Genomic DNA, 21,385 nt, shown 5'->3' with positions numbered 1-21,385 from the left:
TCAAAAGTTGGAAAAAATTTTCTTTTTCTTTCTCCCCTCCTCCTTTTCCTCCTCCTGCTTCTTCTACATCTTTCTCACTGAAAGCAAATTTATCACAGGCTCAGTTTTTAATTCATATCGTATCTTTGTCCTCTTCTGTTGTTCAAAAACTTTATATTGTTTTGGTTTCTGTTATATTTAGAAATGTGTTGACAAATGAAACATGATGACACATTGTCCAATAGAGGAACATGAAACTGTAACTAGCATAGTGGGCAGTATCCATTTTGAGGTCTGACATAATACCTTTTTCATTGGATTGCCATGAGAATCAAATGAGCTAAAAGCCTGTGAGAACTAAAACTGCAAAATGCTGTTATTAATGTTTTATTTAAGAGGCGCCCAAATAAACTTTTTAAAAATTGAGACATAATTGACATATAACATTGTATTAGTTTTGGGTGTACAACATGACGTGGATATGTACGTATTGTGAGATGATCACCACAAGATGTTTAGTTAACATCCACCATCACACATAGTTACAAAAAAATTTTTTCTTATGATGAGGACCTTTAAGATCTACTCTTCCAGCAACTTTTAAATATAGAATACAGTATTATTAACCATAGTCACTATGCTATACATTACATCCCCAGGACTTATTTATCATATACTGGGAGTTTGTACCTTTTGACCACCTTCACCATTTCTCTCATATTAGTTTTAGTCATGCAGAACTTTTTAATCTTCTTTCAAAGTCCAAACTATACTAATAAGGTCCACTGACAGAAGTCTCACTTTCATTTCTGTACTCCTCAACCTGTTCCTTTCTTCTTCCTATATGTAACTACCACTTTATTAGCTTTTTCATTTCCACTGTTTCTTTTTGAAAATATAAGCAAATGTATATATATTCCTGTTTCCTTTCAGCATCAGCACAGAAGGCAGCATGGTATAAATACTTCCTGTACTTTGGCATTTTAATTTATTGATATGTTCTAGATAGTACTTCATATCCTATATAGAAATCCTCCTCATTTCTTTTTACAGCTGCATGTTACTCTGTTTTGTGGAGTTACCATAGTTTATTTAACTGGGTGCCTCTTGATGGACATCTGGTTTGTTTGCAGTCTTTTGCTTTTATAAAAATAATACTTGCATTAACCTTGTGCATATATTACTTTGTTTTTTTGCTAAGTGATCTTTGGGATATTTTTTCTAGAAGTGATGCCATTGAATCAAAGAGGAAATACATAGGAAATTTTGCTAACATTGTCCCAGTTTCCCCCCATAATGGTTCTGTCATTTTGTATTTCTAGCAGCAATATATGAGAGTGCCTATTTCCCCACAGCATCACAAAAAATTTCAAACTTTGATATTTTTGCCAATCTGATGGCTCACTTTTCTTTAAATGTATACCAATTTCTTTGGTTATCTTTTTTTTTTTTTTTTTTTTGGTACCTCAGACTTCTCTTTTGGAATTGTTTTCTTCCTCCTTGAAACAAATCCTTAAGAAGCCCTTGCATGTACTTTGTTTGGCTTATTATTCTCTATGCTTCCTGAATCTGAAGTTTCATGTATTCTAATGCTAGAATATTGTCCACCAATATTTCTTTAAATAGTGCCTTTTCCACATTCTCTTGTCTTCTTCTGACACATGCTGTTGTCTTCTGTCTTCTTATTTTTTCTTCCTTGTCTTTTAACTAGAACTTCATATGTATTCCTCCTCTCTGCTGCATCCTGGGTAGTTTATCCCATGGTAATTTATTCAGTTCTCACTTCTTCGTTTATTATTCTCTTTTTTTTGTTGTGTCTAACTTGCTGTTTAACCTGACCAATATGTCTTTATTTCATTGATAATATTTTTAATTTCTGGAAGTTCTGTTTCTTCCCCCCACTCAAATCTGCCTGGTCTTTTTAGGGTATCTTACATGTTCATATTTTCTATTTTTTAAAAAATTCTTTAAACATTTTAATCATAGTTGTTTTGTATTCTTAATCTGATAACACCAACATCTGAAGACTGTCTAATACTGGTTTTTAATGGTTTTTGCTAATTTTGCTCATAGTGGCTTGTTTGATCATGTGCTTTGTGATTTTGGATTGTATGCATTTCTTTAGATTGTGTGTTGGAATATTGCAAAACCTGAGGTGAGGGTGCATTTTGCAGAGTATAAATGTTGCTTCTGCCAGTTGTCCTATTGCATTACCAACCTACGACTACTTTAAGTTAAATTCTTGGCTTTAGTTTTCCAGACCATGGAGATAGCATATGTTTGAAATGAAAACCTCCCTGAAAGCGTGCCTGTGGAGTTCTAAGGGATTGTTTTTCACCTACCTGCAGTGAAGACTGAGAAAAACAAGTTCTTTTGTTGTTTCTCTTTGCCAGCTGACAGAGTTTTTTTCTAGTTCATTCTCCCATTCAAGATGTAGTTCTTCAAGGGTCTGCTTTGTCACTTTGCATGGGCCTGAGGCTTTATCTCCTGTCCCTTTCTTGGTGGTTAAAAATCAAGCTTCTAGTATTCTGATCTAGTGACTGCCTCCAGAGGAGATGCAGCTTCATCCTCTGCTTACCTCTACAGGTTTCAAGTTCCTTTTTGGTTTTGGCCCTAAGAAATTTGCTTAATTCCTGTGAACTTGGCCATAGTACAAATGGATAATTGTTACATTTAATTCGGCATTTCTAGGTAGGGTCGACCCTTGAACAATGCTGGGGTTAGGGGTGCTGACCCCCCTGAGCAGTTGAAAATCTGCGTGTCTATTTTGACTCTCCCAAAACTTAACTACCAATAGACTACTGCTGACTGGAAGGCTTACTGATAATTTAAACAGTTGATTAACACATGTTTTGTATGTTACATGTATTATATACTGTATTTTTTACAATAAAGTAAGCTAGAGAAAAGAAAATGTTATTAATAAAATCGTAAGGAAGAAAAAATACATTTACAGTACATACATGTATTTATTGAAAAAAATCCACGTATAAGTGGACTTATGCAGTTCAAACCCTTGTTGTTCAGGGGTCAACTGTGTTTTATATCAGAAGCAATTCCCTCCCCACCACCCCAGAATATGTGGTCCAGATGTAATTTTCTCTCTGTTGCTTACTTAACATGGTATACACAAAAAACATAAAATACTCAGGCTCTTAAAGTCTCCACTTAACTCACCTGATTTACTGTTTATAAAAATGCAGTGTTATATGGTTGCTATCATTCAGAGTATATTTTTTACATTTATTTCTTTCTATAGTTCTTTCTCTATTTTTCCTTATTCTTATGAAAGTAATGGTAATTGTACAATATTTGAAACAAATAGTCAATAATAAAAAGACAAGTAACCAAATTTTTAAATGGGCAAAAGGATTTGAATAGACATTTTTCCAAAGATGATATACAGATGGCCAATAAACATGTGAAAAGATGCTCAACATCATTTAGGGAAATAAAATTTAAAAACCACGATGAAATACTACATCATACCCACAATGGCTATAATAAAGGTGGACAATAACAAGTACTGGTGAGGATGTAGAGAAATCAGAACCCTCATACATTGCTGGTAGGATTGTAAAAAGGTGCAGCCACTTTAGAAAACAGTTTGGCAGTTTCTGAAAATGTTAAGCATAGAGTTGACATAAGACCCAGCAATTCCACTGCTACATATACTCAAGAGTAATGAAAAAATGTGTCCACAGAAAAACTTGTACATGAATGTTCACAGTAGCATTATTAATAAAAGCCAAAAAAGTGGAAACAACTCAAATGTCCATCAACTGATAAGCAAAATGTAGTCTATCCCAATGGACTAGTATTTGGCAATAAAAAGAACCTTGAAAACATTATGCTGAGTGAAGGAGTCCAGTCACAGAAGACCATATGTTGTGTGATTCCATTTATGTGAGATAGCCAGAATAGGCAAACCTACAGATACAGAAAGTAGATTAGTGGTGTGTAGGGATAGGGCAGGAAAGGGGAGATGATGGGTAGTGACTGCTTAAGGTTACAGAGTTTCTTTTTGGGGTGATGAAAATGATCTAAAATTAGATTATGGTGATGGTTGTACAACTCTGTGAATATACTAAAAACTATTGGATTCTTTAACTGGGTGAACTTTATGGTATGTAAATTACATACCATTAGTGCTTTTGAAAAGGGTTACTGTAGGGGAAGGGAAGAGGGGAAAGAATCAATTGACAGGTTTGTCTCTCTTCCTGTCCATTTATCCCTTGCCCAGATTGTTGGTTAAGAGTTAGATATATCTCATATGGTGATTCCCGCTGTGTTGGAAAATTGCATGCTTCAACTTAATTGATGCTTCATTTTGGTATGATGGCTGATAATTGAAGTCTCGGGTTCTATAGGTCCTACGTTACCTATCAGCTGTGTGATCCTTGCCATGTTTCACTACCTTGTAGGTTGTTCCTTTGTTTATAAACTTAGGATAATTCCTGCTTTTTCTACCTCAGAAGGTTGTTGTGAGGTTCAAATGAGAGGGAGATAGTACTTTGAAAGCTGTGTAGTCCTAAATAAGTATATAATAGTATTAAGATTCCTAAAGTTCTCTGTATTTTGTTTCCATAGGAGTAAAACACAAATCATTTCTAACAGTTGAGGACTGTTTTGAGTTGGGCAAAGTGGCCTACACAGAAGCAGATTATTACCATACAGAACTGTGGATGGAACAAGCACTAAGGCAGCTGGATGAAGGCGAGGTTTCTACAATTGATAAAGTCTCTGTTCTAGATTATTTGAGCTATGCAGTGTACCAGCAGGGAGACCTGGATAAAGCACTTTTGCTCACAAAGAAGCTTCTTGAACTAGGTATGTTAATTTGGCCTAATTCAAGGTTAAAGATGTATTGGTCGATATATAGATATACTAATTATAATTATGTGTGACTGTATATATTTGTCATATAGCTTTGGTACTTTTTATTTGTCGCGAGTCAGGAGCTCATCTGTCAGACATACTTTATCTTTCTGTTTATCCTCTAAATAAATGGCAACTGGTCTTTCTCACCTAATAGTACTACAACAGTAGCTGTGTTTCTCTGCTCTGTACTCTTCAGGAATTTCAAAATTGGACCTAACCTAGCTAACTCAGTCAAAAATATTTGTTTACCCTGTTGCCATATTAAATATTGACTGGTGTTCTTTGAAGGAAGTTTTTGGTTTATTGCATTTCATATTCAGAAATAGTGATTTGAAATGTCAACCTAAATAAAAAGGTAAAATGAGGCAAACTCAAAATTGTCAAAAACATGAGTTTAGTAATAGCAGAGGAATTGCATTCAGGACCTGCAAAATGTAGGAAGCTACAGGTGAGTCCGTTGAGGGATTGGGGTAGGCTGTGTTTATGGGCAGGGAATGTAAAACGGGAAAGTTCAGTTAGAGTCTGTTCATATCAAAAACAAATGGGGACTAGCGTTGAACATTCCCTGAGCAGATAAAACCAGTCCAGTCATACAAACAAAGCTCAATTCAGCTTACTTTTTTTTTTTTTTTTTTGATGGTACGCGGGCCTCTCACTACTGTGGCCTCTCCCGTCGCGGAGCACAGGCTCCGGACGCGCAGGCTCAGCGGCCATGGCTCACGGGCCCAGCTGCTCCGCGGCATATGGGATCTTCCCGGACCGGGGCACGAACCCGTGTCCCCTGCATTGGCAGGCGGACTTTCAACCACTGCGCCACCAGGGAAGCCCTCAGCTTACTTTTAACACCAGCTCAACTTCGGTGATTTCTTGTTCATGCCCCTGGAAACCATAAGCAACATTTCCTAAGATTGATATGAGGCAACCCTTGACCAATTCCCTGTAATTTAAGAAAATTCCAATATTATCAGTTTTCTGAAAATCAGGCATTTATGGGAAATCAGTCTCTCAGTCCTTAAGTTTTGTGGTCCTGAGGGCACATGCATGAGATTTTCCATTTTATATCCTCTGGTTGAAATTCTTTCATAGAAATAAATAGACTGGAAATATATTTGATTGTCATATTCAAATGTTAGGAAAATATGATATCTTATGAAGATTTTACCACTAGTGTTTTGAACAGAGATATAGTATTTCTGTAAGTATGAGCCAGGGGCCACATGCATCAGAATTACTTGGATACTTGTTAGAAATGAAAATTCCTTGATCTCCATACCAGACCTACTAACTCAGAATCTGTGGTGGAGTTGTATGCTAAAAAAATTCATGTGGTCTTTGGTGTATAACGAAGCTTTAAAACTTAAAAAAAATTCTTTTTATGAATAGGTAAATATGTGTATATTAGGAGAGTTGAACAGTTCAAAAACATTGGTCATCTGAAAATAAGCTTTTTTTTTTTTTTTTTTTGTGGTATGCGGGCCTCTCACTGCTGTGGCCTCTCCCGTTGTGGAGCACAGGCTCTGGAAGCGCATGCTTAGCGGCCACGGCTCACGGGCCTAGCTGCTCCGCGGCATGTGGGATCTTCCCAGACCGAGGCACGAACCCGTGTCCCCTGCATCGGCAGGCGGACTCTAAACCACTGCGCCCAGGGAAGCCCTGAAAATAAGCTTTTGATAATTAGGTTATTTCTTAGTTGAGTGAATTAATAAATTGAGATATTAATCCAATTACCCTTTTTTCCCCAGTATTTTTTAGTGATATTTTTCCTCCTGACTTAAAAAATACTTCATTCATTGTAGAAAAAAATACAGAATAGTCATCACTCAGAGCCAATCACTCAGAGATACCCACCAATTTTTTTTGTTTCCTCGTAGTATACCCCCTCCCCCCTTTTCCCTTTCTTTTACAAAAGTAGACTCATATTGTGTGTATCACAACATATATTATGAGCAGTTTCTCAAAGAGGAAGTATTTTACAAATCTAAGGCTAGATTTTTTAAACACTTCAATTAATGTCACAAGTGAAATTTCTGTGTTCTGTTCTGTCTTTTTCATTTGTGTGTGTCTGGTGGTTTGGATTTTTTTTCTCCTGGATGGGTGGAGTAGTCCTCCTTTCCCCTACTAAAAGATAGCTAACAATTATGACTAGCAATTCCAAGGCAGTTAGTGGATTCTGGTTTATTTGAAAATTATATTTTTAGTTTCTCTTTTCCATCTCACTTAGAATTTTGGGACGGAAGTCCACTCAGCCCTCAGAAGTAGACTGTGTTCTGCGTTTATAATGTGTCTGCGGTAAAGGTTGCTTTTGAACTGTATACCTTGTCTTCCTCATGGTCATTACATTTCAATCTCAGAAAAATCTTTTCCATTGCTTCAAATAAGTGTAATAAGTAATACTTTAAAATTCATTTGACATCAAAGCTGATTAGTAACTTCTCACATGGAACATTCTCAAAGTAGAAGCGGTAATTGCTACTTTGAAATAAATGGCTGATTCCATCTCCAGAACTCTTTTTGTAGAGGGTGAATATATGTCTTGATGTGCTTTGGGCAGTACAGGTTTATACCTATTGTTTTGGTATAATAATTTTCATTAGTGCCTCCTTTCACTCTCAAAAGCATCCTGGTTTGGAAGGTAAATTTATATATTCCTCAATTTGTATATTGTTGTATTCTGATGCTTGAACAACTGTAAGCTTACTCATAGACATGCTTTCTTTCTTTTCTAATAGATCCTGAACATCAGAGAGCTAATGGTAACTTAAAATATTTTGAGTATATAATGGCTAAAGAAAAAGATGCCAATAAGTCTGCTTCAGATGACCAATCTGATCAGAAAACCACACCGAAGAAAAAAGGGGTTGCTGCGGATTACCTGCCAGAGAGACAGAAGTACGAAATGCTGTGCCGTGGGGAGGGTATCAAAATGGTAAAGTGGAAAAGCCAATTGTGTGTGTGTGGAAGTGGATGTGTGTGCGTGTTTGTACATAGTTCTAGAGAGATTCAGAATTCTTTTATTTTTAAAATTTGTGATAAAAATCAGAATTATTGATAAAGTATTACAGTATGCCACATCACTTTATTATAGGTGTCACACTTAGTATGCTCCAACCCTTAGTAAAATAGCTTTAAAACAAAACTTGTGAATCATATACCATTACAGTGCGTTTTTGGTAATTATTACCCTTTTCATAGATTAAAACAGGCTTTTTAAGGTGAAGAATCAGATAATTTTTTTTTTTTTTTTTTTTTTTTTTTGCGGTCCACTGGCCTCTCACCGTTGTGGCCTCTCCCGTTGCAGAGCACAGGCTCCGGACACGCAGGCTCAGCGGTCATGGCTCACGGGCCCAGCCGCTCCGCGGGACATGGGATCTTCCCGGACCGGGACACGAACCCGTGTCCCCTGCATCGGCAGGCGGACTCTCAACCACTGCGCCACCAGGGAAGCCCTTTGTGCATTTTTAATATTTCTTAAATAGACAAAAACATTTCACTAGGCAATCCTGTCAAGGTTGACTAGGAGCAGAACCAAAAGAGATCACTGTATAGATAAATCCACTGTTTCATAGGGTGGTTTAGAATGGTATATTATTTCTATTTAAGATTGCTGAAATCTCTTTTGCATTAAGATATAAGAAAAAACTTTATCACTTCCCTTAAATTATCTAATTCTTGGGCTTCCCTGGTGGCGCAGTGGTTGAGAGTCCGCCTGCCGAAGCAGGGGACACGGGTTCGTGCCTCGGTCCGGGAAGATCCCACATCCCGCGGCGCGGCTAGGCCTGTGAGCCATGGCCGCTGAGCCTGCGCGTCCGGAGCCTTTGCTCCGCGACGGGAGAGGCCACAACGGTGAGAGGCCCGCATACCACAAAAAAAAAAAAAATGCACAAAGACTTTAAACAGATTTTGGCTTTAACAGTTATTCTTTAAAATACTAAAACATGTCTATAAATATCTCTTTGTTTATTGTATATCTATATTTATGTATTCGTACTCAGATTACCAGTGCTTCAGGATACTTAATAGGTAATAGGCCAAAAATAATAAAGTTCAAGCGTGGGGAACATAGTTTTTGTTCAGCTTTAGGACTTTTCAGATCCTTTTTATGATAATATGCATTATGGATAGGATATACTTTGTTTCTCAACATTAATTGATCATGGGATCCTTATTTAAGGAATATCATGTGGTACTAGTGTTCAGCTGAATGCGGGCATACGTAGAAGGAGTTAGTGAATTTTTGAAGTGAGTACTTTTAAGTGAAAACATTTGAATAGTGTTTACCTTTTTCTCTACTACTGATAAACTGAAGCTGGGTTTTACGTTTTTATGTTGATGACTTCCTGGTATTTGATGACTCACTGTTGACAGCCTAACCTGTAACAGCAAATAAGTAGATCATATTTATGTTGACATTTTTGATAAGTTTGTGGATTCCCAGAAGAACATGTTTACTTTCGCTTTGGGAGCTAATAAGTAAATACAAATTAGACTCATGAAACATTTTTTTAAAATTTCACATCTAAATATTTTAGTGTGTCTTTTAAAGATAAGGACTCTTAAAAAATAACCACAATACCATTATCATGGTATTTCCAGTATCACAGTATTCATAGTAGTTCCATAATATCATCAAATATCTAGTCAGTGTTCAGATTTCCAATAGTAAGCAGATATTTTTTATTGCCCTTAGAATCTCTTAAAGAAGAGAGCAAAATAGAACTACAGATATAAAAACAGAAGTCTGTTAATTTGCCAGTTTGTTGATGTAACACACACACGTCAACTCTGCCCCAGGTCAAAGGAGCATCCTTTTTCTCAGAATAGTTAAATTCATCTCATCATCATATAAAAAGCTTATTTGATATAAAACCTTGGATTTGATTCTAGGTAAATAAAGTACAAGAATAAACATGAATCATTATTTGTTTTTGTGTAGTTAATAATTAAAACCAAAACTAATATTATTCCTACCTCATAATATGAAATACTTGTTTAATCAAGAGAAGAATCAGCAATGGAATAACTTATTTAGTTAATATAATACATAGATGATTGAAAGGAACCTTTATTTGTTTTGTTGACCACTCTGTCTTTAATACCTGCTAGTAAAAGCACCTGGCTTCTTTGTTTAATAACTTATTTTCTCTTTTTCAGAGCTACCCATTTTCTTCTTTACTTTAAAAAAAAAATCCCTTAAATTTTTTTAAAATTGGGAGGTATTTAGGAAAACCTGGTTAGGTTTTGTTTTGTTTTCTTTTTTTTTTTCTTTTAGACACTTTCTGAGTGCTTCCCGGTTACCTTGTGAAGTTTGGAGCAGTGCTGGCCATTCATTTCATATTTCTACAAATATTTTATTATTTCTTTCATATTTACAATGCCTGAACTTTATTTTGATGAGAGAAGGAGTTAAAGAGAAACCTCACCTTTTAAAAATTTAAGGCCTACCATCTCTTCCAGAAAATAATCATTAATAAAACTTCTAAAATCCTGAAGGTCCCATTTGATGCAGAATATTTGCAGGGTACTGTTTCTTTTGTGTGTTCTTCCTCAGATACTCTGTGTATACACTAGCATGATTATTGTTTCTTATCTTCATAGGAACAAGCATCAAAAATATTATTACTCTAATATATTTATAATATTTTTAACTTTATGTTTAGACTCCTCGGAGACAGAAAAAACTCTTTTGCCGCTACCATGATGGAAACCGGAATCCTAAATTTATTCTGGCTCCAGCCAAACAGGAGGATGAGTGGGACAAGCCTCGTATTATTCGCTTCCATGATATTATTTCTGATGCAGAAATTGAAATTGTTAAAGATCTAGCAAAACCAAGGGTAAATAATTTTTTTCTTTTTTTCTCTCCTCAATTTACTCTACTGGCGTTTCAGTTTTTTCCTTTGCAAGATTATAAAAATATAATTGACATGGCAATAAGCCCATAGATAGTTTTAGATATTGTTGTTGCAAACTAATGGCATTAACTAAGCTCTGTACCAGTTGTTCTCTGTTATCAACACAAATAACATACCTTGCAACTGGGTTTTAAGCACTTATTTATGAAAATCATAGATGAGATTTTTATTCACACTTGAAAAATTTGTGTTTCAGTACCTTCCTGAAAAAGTTTTCTATGTACTTTGGAGCCCTTTAATCTCAGAGACTAATCAAAGACCAACTTTTTATATCTTCTATAGTTTTATCTGAAATAATACTTGAAGTACTTTTATTCCTGTTTAGGTACATTATTACTAGAAGGATATAGCTGGGTACAAACATCTTGCTAATCTGAAATAAGGACATCATAGTTTTCTGACTTCAACCCACGTCATTTATCTTAATAAGAAAAACAATTTATTGTAAACATAATCCTATAAACTTAGTGTTTAGCATAGAAATTCTTCTTTTGTGGGGGTGTGAGAAAGACTGCCCTTTATGCTCTTGCCTTCCATCAGCTTGTTCTTAAGATCTGTTTGGTCTTATTGATAGTAAAATACAAACCGCCATCATTTTCATAAAGGGATTGTTAAATAAACACTAGGAATATTTTTGCTCAATTATTACACAGGAGTTGGCAAATTTTTCTGTAAAGGTCCAGATAGTGAATATTTTTTATGTTTTGCAGGCTGTATAGCCTGTTATATAACTACTCACCCCTGCTGTTGCAGTGCAAAAGCAGCCATAGAAAATACATAAATGAACGTGGCTATATTCCAATGAAAGTTTATTTCTAAAAGCAGGTGGCTGGATGAATTTGGCTCATGGACCACAGTTTGCTGTTCCATGTTATATCATAAAAGTTGAGTTGTCTGGATATCTGTACTGTAGAATAAACTTGAAGTCAGAATTGTTGTTGTTGTTGTTGTTAAGTTTTACTACTTTTCCAAATGGGTACTTTTTGTTTTTTACTAAAGATTACATTTTAAATGGAAAAGACGAGTCTAATATGTATGGATGTTGTCCAAGGGAGTTCTTATAAATCTCTTAAGCAGAATGCCACTTATAATCACATCATATTCTGTCATTCTCTTTTGGATTTTAGTTCACTGTTTGTGGTCAGTAAACCAAAATTACCTTGGTAGAATATTTATTAGGAGTTCATTTCAGCTTGGAGATCAAGTCTTATATTTCTGGGTTTGGAGGCCTCAATCTTCAAAGTGGATGCCTCAGTTGGATTATTTGATCAAGTAATTCAATGGCAATAAAAATTTTATACTCTTTTGTTAACATCTGAATCATCCTTCATTTTTAGAAAAAAGTTTAAAATCATTATCTTGGCTGTCATCTCTTTCTGTTTCTTAACATTTATGAGTTCTTTTCATCTGTCTTTGTGCTCATCCAAGATTATTTCACTGTTTATGTGAAATATATGAGTAAATATCTTGCAGGAAGAAAAGATGACCTTGAAACAAATTTTGAACATTATCTTTGCAAACATTTCCATCACCGAAAAAATTAAAAAGTTTGGAATGGATTATTAACTGCAAATAGCCATTCTTATAACTATAAATGAGACTTCAAATTTTAGAAATTTCTTTTCCTCACTTCACGTCCTCTGACCGTTGAAAGAAATTTAATTTCCAGTCTCTTTTGTTTGTGTACCCTCCATTCACACAAAACAAAAACAAAAAATTTTAAAGAACTTTTAAAAATGTAAAATATTTAAAAATCAACAGGCTTTCAAGGCTAAACACAGGTGACTGGAAGTCTATGGAATTATTTTCTCTTTTTAGCCTCCTTTGTAAAAAAAAAATCCCAGAATTCTGACTGATTGGATAAATGTGATTCATTTTTTTTTTTTTTTTTAATGCAACTATTTTGATGGTTGGCTTCACAGCTGAGGCGAGCCACCATTTCAAACCCAATAACAGGAGACTTGGAGACGGTACATTACAGAATTAGCAAAAGGTAAGAGATGTGTATGCTGCATATTTTGCCCTCTAATGAGTGTTTTGTACATCCTACAGGAATTATTCATTTAAGGGAAGTAGGTCATTTTCAGTCTCCAGTCAAGTCACCACCTATTTTTACGCATGGATAAACTGCTTTGTGTTTCACAGGTCTTTCCCTTTAACTAGAAGTTCTGTTTTTAATATTTAATTGGTCTGTTATTTTTAGGGAATTAATATGCTTTGCATCGCTCTTCAGGGTAGGAATCAGATATCCAGGAAATGGCTTTTATACTTGTTTTCTTTTTCCTTTTTCTTGCCAAAGAGGGGGGGAAAGAAAGCAGCAGCCTGGATTAATCTGGGAGTAGTCTTTGTTTATGTAGTTCTCTCATATTCATAAATGCTGTGGTGAATTCACATCATTCTTCATGATGATTGTATTGGCATTTGTTCATGCATCTTATAAAATAACATTGTCATTTTGGAGTAATCTATTTCTCCTGTTGGAGTTTTTATTTTAAAAAACTTGCTGACTTAAAAGCTGGCAATGGAAAGAACAGAGTTATGCTTCAGATCTCAGTCTTTCAAATGCTATTACTTCTGAGTTTAGTTGCCTTTTACTTCACCAGAGAGATTTAACAACAGTTATAGCTTGGTGAGAGTTTTAAAAAATGAATTTAAAGAGACCACTAATTATTCTTTTGTCAAATAATTTAAAGAACATTAAACTTCTAGATCTGAGAAAGCACCTGTGAAACCCAGTGCTATAAAAAATTTACATAGAGCTTCAAATGATTTTTAAAAAAAAAAGTGAAAGGACAATCTACAACAAAAATCTGTCAACCCATTTTCTCTTGATTTGCAAGTGGCTTTTCTTATTGCCACGTTTCTAAATGTTTTTGCTGATTCGAAACCATTACCTACCATCCATACCAATCTGAACCCTTCCAATCACCTGTGGCTTGGCAAAACAAAACAAAACAAAAGCCCCAAATTGCCTGCTACGTGAGTAAGTCCTTGTCCTTTCTCTTTTTTTGTAGCTGAGCCGAGCTACAGTACATGACCCTGAGACTGGAAAATTGACCACAGCACAGTACAGAGTATCTAAGAGGTAAGGGAGTAATGGGAAGAATTTTAGTCATATTTGGACTATTTTCTTTCTTGAGAATCTAATTTTCATAAAACCCATCATATGATTTCTAAGAACTAGGGTATTAGGCATAGGTATTTGATGACACCCGTGCCTGACTTTTCATGATGGACGTGGTTATGGGGCAGTTAATAGAAATTACTAGATTTTAAAATGCCTGCTGAGATATCCCAAACCCTACCTGATAAGTGAAGCTGTGTTCTCATATTAAAGTAAGGGAAGTTCCCAAAGAGTCTTCATTGAACAAGGCCTAATTTGGTCTCTGTAGTAAAGCAGGGGTTGAAAAATCTCTGGGTTACTCAGTAGGTAGTGAGAAAATGAATGCCTTGAAGGATTACCTAACAAATCCTCTGCAAGTCAGTTGGTTTCAAATTCTTTGCTTTTAACAATATTTAAGAGAATCTCCTTAAGTTATTGGCTGATAGATCACTGAAATAATTTTTAATAAAAGGTCACTATGTAACTTATTAGTGTATATAACATATAGGAGCTTACAAAATAAGTGACATTATTTCAACAGAACTCCTTTTCCATCTACTTATTTACATAAAGTTTTCTCAGCTCTCATAAAAATGAAAATAGAAGTATCATTGAGCTGAATTCCGTCTCATTGTAGCAATATTTATTCACAGATACAATACCTAATTGAAAATAACAGAATAAGCTTTTATCCATTAATTAGGAATCTTTTAATATATTTTCACTTTTTATATTTGATGATGATTGTTTAATCATGTTCTTTAATGTATACTAATTATAATTGTAATAACCCATTCTAGGAGACTTTTTTTTTTAACACTTAGGGCTTTATGTTATAGGAAATTTATATTTTTATCAGTTTACATAAATATTTTTCTTGTAGAGAAGTATAATGTGATGAATAAAAGACTTTTGGTCATAGAAATATATCACTCTAGGGCAGGGCTTCTCAACCTCAACACTATTGACATTTTGTATCAGATGATTGTTGTTTGTTGACTGACCTGAGCCTCATAGGATGTTTAGCAGCATCTCTAGTGCCCACTGGATGCCAGAAGCACCCATCATCCCAGTTGTGACAATCAAAAATGTCTTCAGACATTGCCAAATGTACCCTGGCAGGCAAAATTCCCACCACCATGCCTGGGAACTCCACCTCTCTACCCCTGTTGAGAATCACTGTTTTAATATAAAAATGGAATGAAAATGCAAGTTCAAGGAAAAAAAGAATAGAATAATGTAAAATTTCCAAGTTTTTAAAAAATGCTTCATTAATGTATATTTTTTAAAGTGGATGATGGTGGGCATAAAATCATTATGGTATTTAGAGTCCACTGGATACATAAAACAAGTAATCATTTTTCAGAAATTACCACTGTTTTCAGTATGACAGAATTAAATCCTTTGAAACTCTTACGATGAAAAATTTCATTTGTCAACTAAAAATTGTGCAAAGGAGTACATAGATTTCAACAACTGTCTTAGGCACTCAAACAAAAAAAGTTAACATTGTTGCTATGAGTCATAGCAAAAGTACTATAAAGGCTAGACAGAATGCATTGATTTCATTTTCTTAATTACTGTTTTTAGGCAAAGCTTTATGTCCTTCACATATTAACCTCTAGCATCCCCACACACATATTCTGGTCTCCTAACTGTTTGCCCTATACCACTACCTGTCCCCTTGCCCCTAATCACATTCCTATAATGTGATTTTGATTTTAGTAACACTAATACAAGGTAAGGATTTGCAGTAACTAATTTGGATAGACATGTTGAGCCATGGTTTATAATGCTCCTGTGCATAGTAATTAACCCTCGTTTTGAATAAGCTAATTTTCCATTTTACAGAACCTTATTCATGTCTAAAAAAATGAAGCCGTTATCTATTTTTAATAAAATAACTAAATCCATTGTATATTTTATCAGAGATTACATGATGCTAGGCATTTTTACTGTCATAAACCTAGTAAGTATCTAAATTTTCCAGATTTTGCTGTTTTTAGGAATCATTTAAAACAAAATTTTATGAACTTAATGTTCTAGAAATCATTTTTGGAAATTTTGTATATAAACAATAGACCTTTTGACAAAATATTCAGCCGACAGAGTCATTGGGCTTTTACCAACAAGTCAAAATAAATTACTCTCAGAAAGGTGGTCTACAAACATTTTTTCTCTCTTAGGAACTAAATACCTCTAAATATTTTGAACTTATTTTTTAAATATTATAATTTTATAGCTCTGAGAAGCAATTTTATTGGATTTTTGAGAAAGGCCCAACCATGCTTCATATTATTTATAATAGCAGAAGATATTTAGCCAGTAGCATTAGAAGCATTAGAAGACTGAGTAACACTACAATAAATTCACCCAGGCTTGGCAAAGTATGCAGTGTGGGTGTGTGTTTGTGTTCAAAACAACATAGTAAAAAGAAGAGTTCCACAGCACAGTGATTTTCATCTTTGCTCTTAAGGAAAATTGTTCATCAGCCCTTTTAAAAATAAAATATATATTTTGAGAGAGAGCTCTTAACTGTTAAAGAAGGAATTTCCTCCATAAAATATCTAATACATTTCATATTTTAACAAATTAAAAGTTTCTACTGTTTTGGAAATTTAATAGCTATGTCAAGACATTTTCTACCCATCACTGTAAATCTGAATTTTGAAGATTTTACAAGTGTAATAAATGAGTGTTTTCTGTTTCCTTCATATTTTATGCCTCTGAAGAAGGCATCTCAAACGCAAAATAGCAGAAAGAGTTTATGTGTACTGATGTCAGTTAATGTGATCCCTTTTACTCTGGGAACATCTGTATTTTGAAAGGGTCAGAAGGGAATTTCAAATATCTGTATTTTGAGAAATTTCTTAAGTGATTGCATCATCATCTGTGGAAGTAAAAATATGTTCCAGTGTTCTAGCAAATAGAATTTTCCTTGGGCAAAGTATGTGTGGAAATTCATTACTGTTTAAAAACATAAAGTTTTTATTTACTTTATTGACTGTCTGTGAACTTCTGGGAAATCATTTTTTGTCTTTTCCAATATTTAAAAAAAAAATTTACTACGACTTGTTAATGGAGAAGCTAATAATTTTGACTAAATCAAAAAAATGGAATTTTAGTTTTTGAGAGGTAAACATTCAGTTATATGCTCTGAGAAGACAGTTTAGTTATTTGAGCTTATAAGTCCAGTTAAAGCAACATAAATAATGAGATATGCAAATAAACAGTCTACTTAGTGTGATAGAAAAAGCTTCTTTGATTCTGGTGGAATCAGAATCACTTCTTGGAAGTGATTTCATTTTTTTTACTTTCAAGTACATATTTCCTACAGTATGATATTTTATTATGCTTAAGATTTAATTTACCCCATGTTAAGGAGCAAATACAGTGTAAACATATATTAATATTTTTACAATATAGAGATCAATGCAAACAGCTTTGTTTTTTTTAATTTAATTTTATTTTTTATACAGCAGGTTCTTATTAGTTATCTATTTTATACATATTAGTGTATAGATGTCAATCCCAATCTCCCAATTCATCCCACTGCCATCCCACCCCCACGCAAATAGCTTTGAATGATAATCAGATTTTTTTTAAGTGTAATAATTTTTTTTAATGAATAATTTTTAAAATAATTTATTTTTGGCTGTGTAGGGTCTTTGTTGCTGCACACAGGCTTTTCTCTAGTTGTGGTGAACAGGGTCTACTTTTTGTTGCGGTGCGCGGGCTTCTCATTGTGGTGGCTTCTCTTGTGGAGCATGGGCTCTAAGCGCGCGGGCTTCAGTAATTGTGACACGCGAGCTCAGTAGTTGTGGCTTGTAGGCTCTGGAGCGCAGGCTCACTAGTTGTGGTGCACAGGCTTAGTTGCTCAGTGGCATGTGGGATCTTCCCAGACCAGGGCTGGAACCCACGTCCCCTGCATTGGCAGGTGGATTCTTTTTTTTTTTTTTTTTTTTTTGTGGTACGCGGGCCTCTCACTGTTGTGGCCTCTCCCGTTGCGGAGCACAGGCTCTGGACACGCAGGCCAGGTGGCCATGGCTCACGGGGCCCAGCTGCTCTGCGGCATGTGGGATCTTCCCGGACCGGGGCACGAACCCGTGTCCCCTGCATTGGCAGGTGGACACTCAACCACTGCGCCACCAGGGAAGCCTGGCAGGTGGATTCTTAACCACTGTGCCACCAGGGAAGTCCAAATTGGCATAACTTTTAACAACAGCATTGCCTTCTGTTGGGTAGAACAGTGGTTCTCAGATTGAGATAACTGAAATGGATAGATCTATAGTGTTGTATAATTGTCCCACTAAGAACCAAAGGGACTGGATAAATTCCCAGTGTGGATGATTAACCTTTCTTTGTTAACTATTAAGCACTTAGAGAAGAATTATTGAAAGTTTTGCCCTCTGTAATTGGCACTTTGGGCCCTGAATTATCTTTTGCCTTTGCAAAAAATCACATAGTGGCATTCAAATTATATTAATCATATTTCCTTTGGAGGTTTTATAACAATCTTCAAAACCTCCAAAATGGTGTCTGTTTGCTTGAGCATGCCTTCCTTAGTATTAGAAATATAGTCATGCAGTGTGAGAATGTTTCTCCTTATTTAAATAAAGCATTCCAGTGATATTTTTAAAAGCATATATTAAAAGAATAATAAAGATTTTTTAACAGTAGAAATTCATTAGAAATGAAAAAAACATTGCAGTGTTACTCTGCATGTACAACGTAGCTCTCAGGTTCCTGTCATTAAGAACAAAAGAAATATATTTTGGGTTATCTAGTTATTAATGGAAAAAAAGGACACATATATAAAATTATCTGGAGAAAGAATTCTGTTTTTTTCCTGGCACTAAATTATGTTTTGTGGAAAAAACACTGTAAAACTTAGTTGACATTTTCAATTATAATTTTACAAAAGATAAAGAATGTTGTTCAAATGATTTTTTTTCCTGTTATAGTAAATATTATAACTTTACATTCTAACTCAGTTAAAGCACTGAGTACTAGAAGAAAGAATGTTGATTTCCGATTACTTAATTTAATGTAGGAGTAAGACTTCCAGATCCTAAAGAATAGACAGTTAACATATTACAGTATCATTGTCTCCACTGAATTTTTAGCAGTGTTAAAACAACTCAGAGCTAATTTCTTCAACTACCCGGTAGGTCTACAATAATGTTGTTGAAGACAGATTAGCAGTAATGCTTTAAGGGTGGGATCTAGATGAATAAAATGTTTTAAACATATGGAGTTCCCCAGCTTAGGAAAATCTTAGTATATTTTGGAGAGGTTTTCATGTAAAAGTCAAATTAAGTGAAATAACTTCCTATGTAGAACTCATTTTCCTCTCTAATGACTATGGCAGAACCACAGTTAAGATAAGTTTATATTTAAGCTGCAGTTATCAATGACTTTCTCTCATCTGAGGCTTAACTGCTAAGCCTCAAACCTTCTATTGAGATCATTTGTGATATAACAAGAAGTGCAGATCAAAACTTTTTTTAAAAAGTTAAAAAATTAAAATATTTTTGCCTCTAAGATTGGCAAAGATTGAAAAGATTGATACTGGCAAGGATTTTATGAAATGGGCACTCTCATAAACAGTTGATAGAAGCATAAATCACTGAAACTTTTTTGGAGGGCAATTTGACATTTATCAAAATGTAAAAGTCGGGGCTTCCCTGGTGGCGCAGTGGTTGAGAGTCCGCCTGCCGATGCGGGGAATGCGGGTTCGTGCCCCGGTCCGGGAGGATCCCACATGCCGCGGAGCGGCTGGGGGCCTGTGAGCCGTGGCCGCTGGGCCTGCGCGTCCGGAGCCTGTGCTCCGCAGCGGGAGAGGCCACAGCAGTGAGAGGCCCGCATACCGGGAAAAAAAAAAAAATGTAAAAGTCATCTAGCAGTTCCACATCTAGGAATTTGTCCTACAGAGATATTCCCATAAGTATGCAAAGATATACAGAAATTTCTGTTACAATATTGTTTGTACTAGAGAAAAATTAGAAACGACCTTATTTAACCAGTGCTTTATTGACTGACCTTCGTGGTCATTTTGAAATTAAAGGTATTTTATTTTAAAAAGAAAAGCAGTAGTTTAAAAAACAATGAGGAATGGAAATGTAAAGTGTTACAGTTGCTTTGGAAAACAGGCTGGCAGTTCCTCACAAAGTCAAACATAGTATTATGATATGATGCAGAAATTCCACTTCTAGGTATATACCCCCAAAAATTGAAAGAAGGGACTCAAACAGATTACTTGTACACCCATGTTCATAACAGCATTATTCACAGTAGTCAACAGGTGGAGGCAACCCACGTATCCATTAATAGATGAATGGTTAAACAAAATGTGGTATAAACAAATTATGGACTATATTCAGCCTTAAAAAGGAATGAAATTCTGATACATGCTATATGACATGGATGAACTTTGAGGACATTATACTAAGTGAAATAAGCCAGGTACAAAAGGACAAATATGGTATGATTCTACTTACAGGGGGTACCTAGAATAGGCAAATTCATACAGACAAAAAGTGTATTAGAGGTTACCAGGGGCTGGGAGGAGAGGGAAATGGCACATTATTATTTAATGGGTACAGAGTTTCAGTTTGGGATGAAGAAAAAGTTTTGGAAATAGATAGTGGTGATGGTTGTGTGACCTTGTGAGTGTACTTAACACCACTGAATTGTACACTTAAAAATGGTTAAAGTGGTTAATTTTATGTGTATTTTACCATATTTTAAAAAATGGTTAAAGTGGTTAATTTTATGTTGTGTATTGTTTAACCACAGTAATTTTTTAAAAATGAGGCAGTGCTATGTGTATTGACTAGGAAAGATGTCAGAAGTATTTTCAGGGGGAGAAAGTGTATGTGTATATTATGGTGAAAGATTGAAGGATGGATTCTTTTTTTTTTTAATTCTCTCTGTATGTTTGTTTATACACGGGGGAAACTGTTGAGAGGATACATATCTATTTGTTAATACTGTTTACCTGTGAGGAGTGGGACTAGGAAAGGAACTTCATACACTTTTATACTGTTCGAAAATTTTAAAATTTTGTTTAATTTTATTTTTGGCTGCGTTGGGTCTTAGTTGCGGCACGTGGAGTCTCTCGTTGCAGCGCGGGGCCTCTTCGTTGTGGCGTGTGGGTTTCTCTCTAGTTGTGGTGCATGGGCACCAGAGCATGCAGGCTCAATAGTTGTTGCACACGGGCTTTCTAGTTGTGGTGTGTGGGCTCCAGAGAGCGTGGGTTCTGTATTTGAGGCACGCGGGCTTCTCTGTAGTTGTGGTGCGCAGGCTCAGTAGTTGGAGTGTGCTGGCTTAGTTGCCCCACGGCATGTGGGATCTTAGTTTTCCGACCAGGGGTTGAACCTGTGTCCCCAGCATTGGAAGGTGGATTCTTAACCACTGCGGCACCCTGTTTGAAATTTTTATAATAAGTATTTCTTTAAAAAATAGCTTTATTGATTCACCCATTTGAAGTGTACAAGTCAGTCATTTT

General features: G+C 35.3%; 1 protein-coding gene across 7 annotated transcripts in view; it reads left to right on the top strand.

Annotated features, from left to right (window-relative positions):
• The window catches only part of P4HA1 (prolyl 4-hydroxylase subunit alpha 1), a 93,764-nt gene that overhangs the window by 46,868 nt on the left and 25,511 nt on the right, over nt 1-21,385 (top strand). For 5 of the 7 annotated variants that reach the window (XM_082673388.1, XM_082673387.1, XM_082673389.1 and 2 more), the window contains 4 exons: nt 4,570-4,809; nt 7,590-7,786; nt 10,518-10,694; nt 12,695-12,765. In XM_082673388.1, the coding sequence (XP_082529514.1) occupies nt 4,570-4,809; nt 7,590-7,786; nt 10,518-10,694; nt 12,695-12,765 (685 nt within the window). Of the gene's footprint in view, nt 1-4,569; nt 4,810-7,589; nt 7,787-10,517; nt 10,695-12,694; nt 12,766-13,786; nt 13,858-21,385 lie in introns of all 7 variants that reach the window. The other 2 variants (XM_082673390.1, XM_082673392.1) reach the window with 1 other exon arrangement.

Source organism: Grampus griseus (assembly GCF_964374135.1).
Source record: "Grampus griseus genome assembly, chromosome: 16".
NCBI classification, from domain to species: domain Eukaryota; kingdom Metazoa; phylum Chordata; class Mammalia; order Artiodactyla; family Delphinidae; genus Grampus; species Grampus griseus.
The sequence above is the reverse complement of the archived record's forward strand: the minus strand, read 5'-3'. Positions and strand labels throughout refer to the sequence as shown.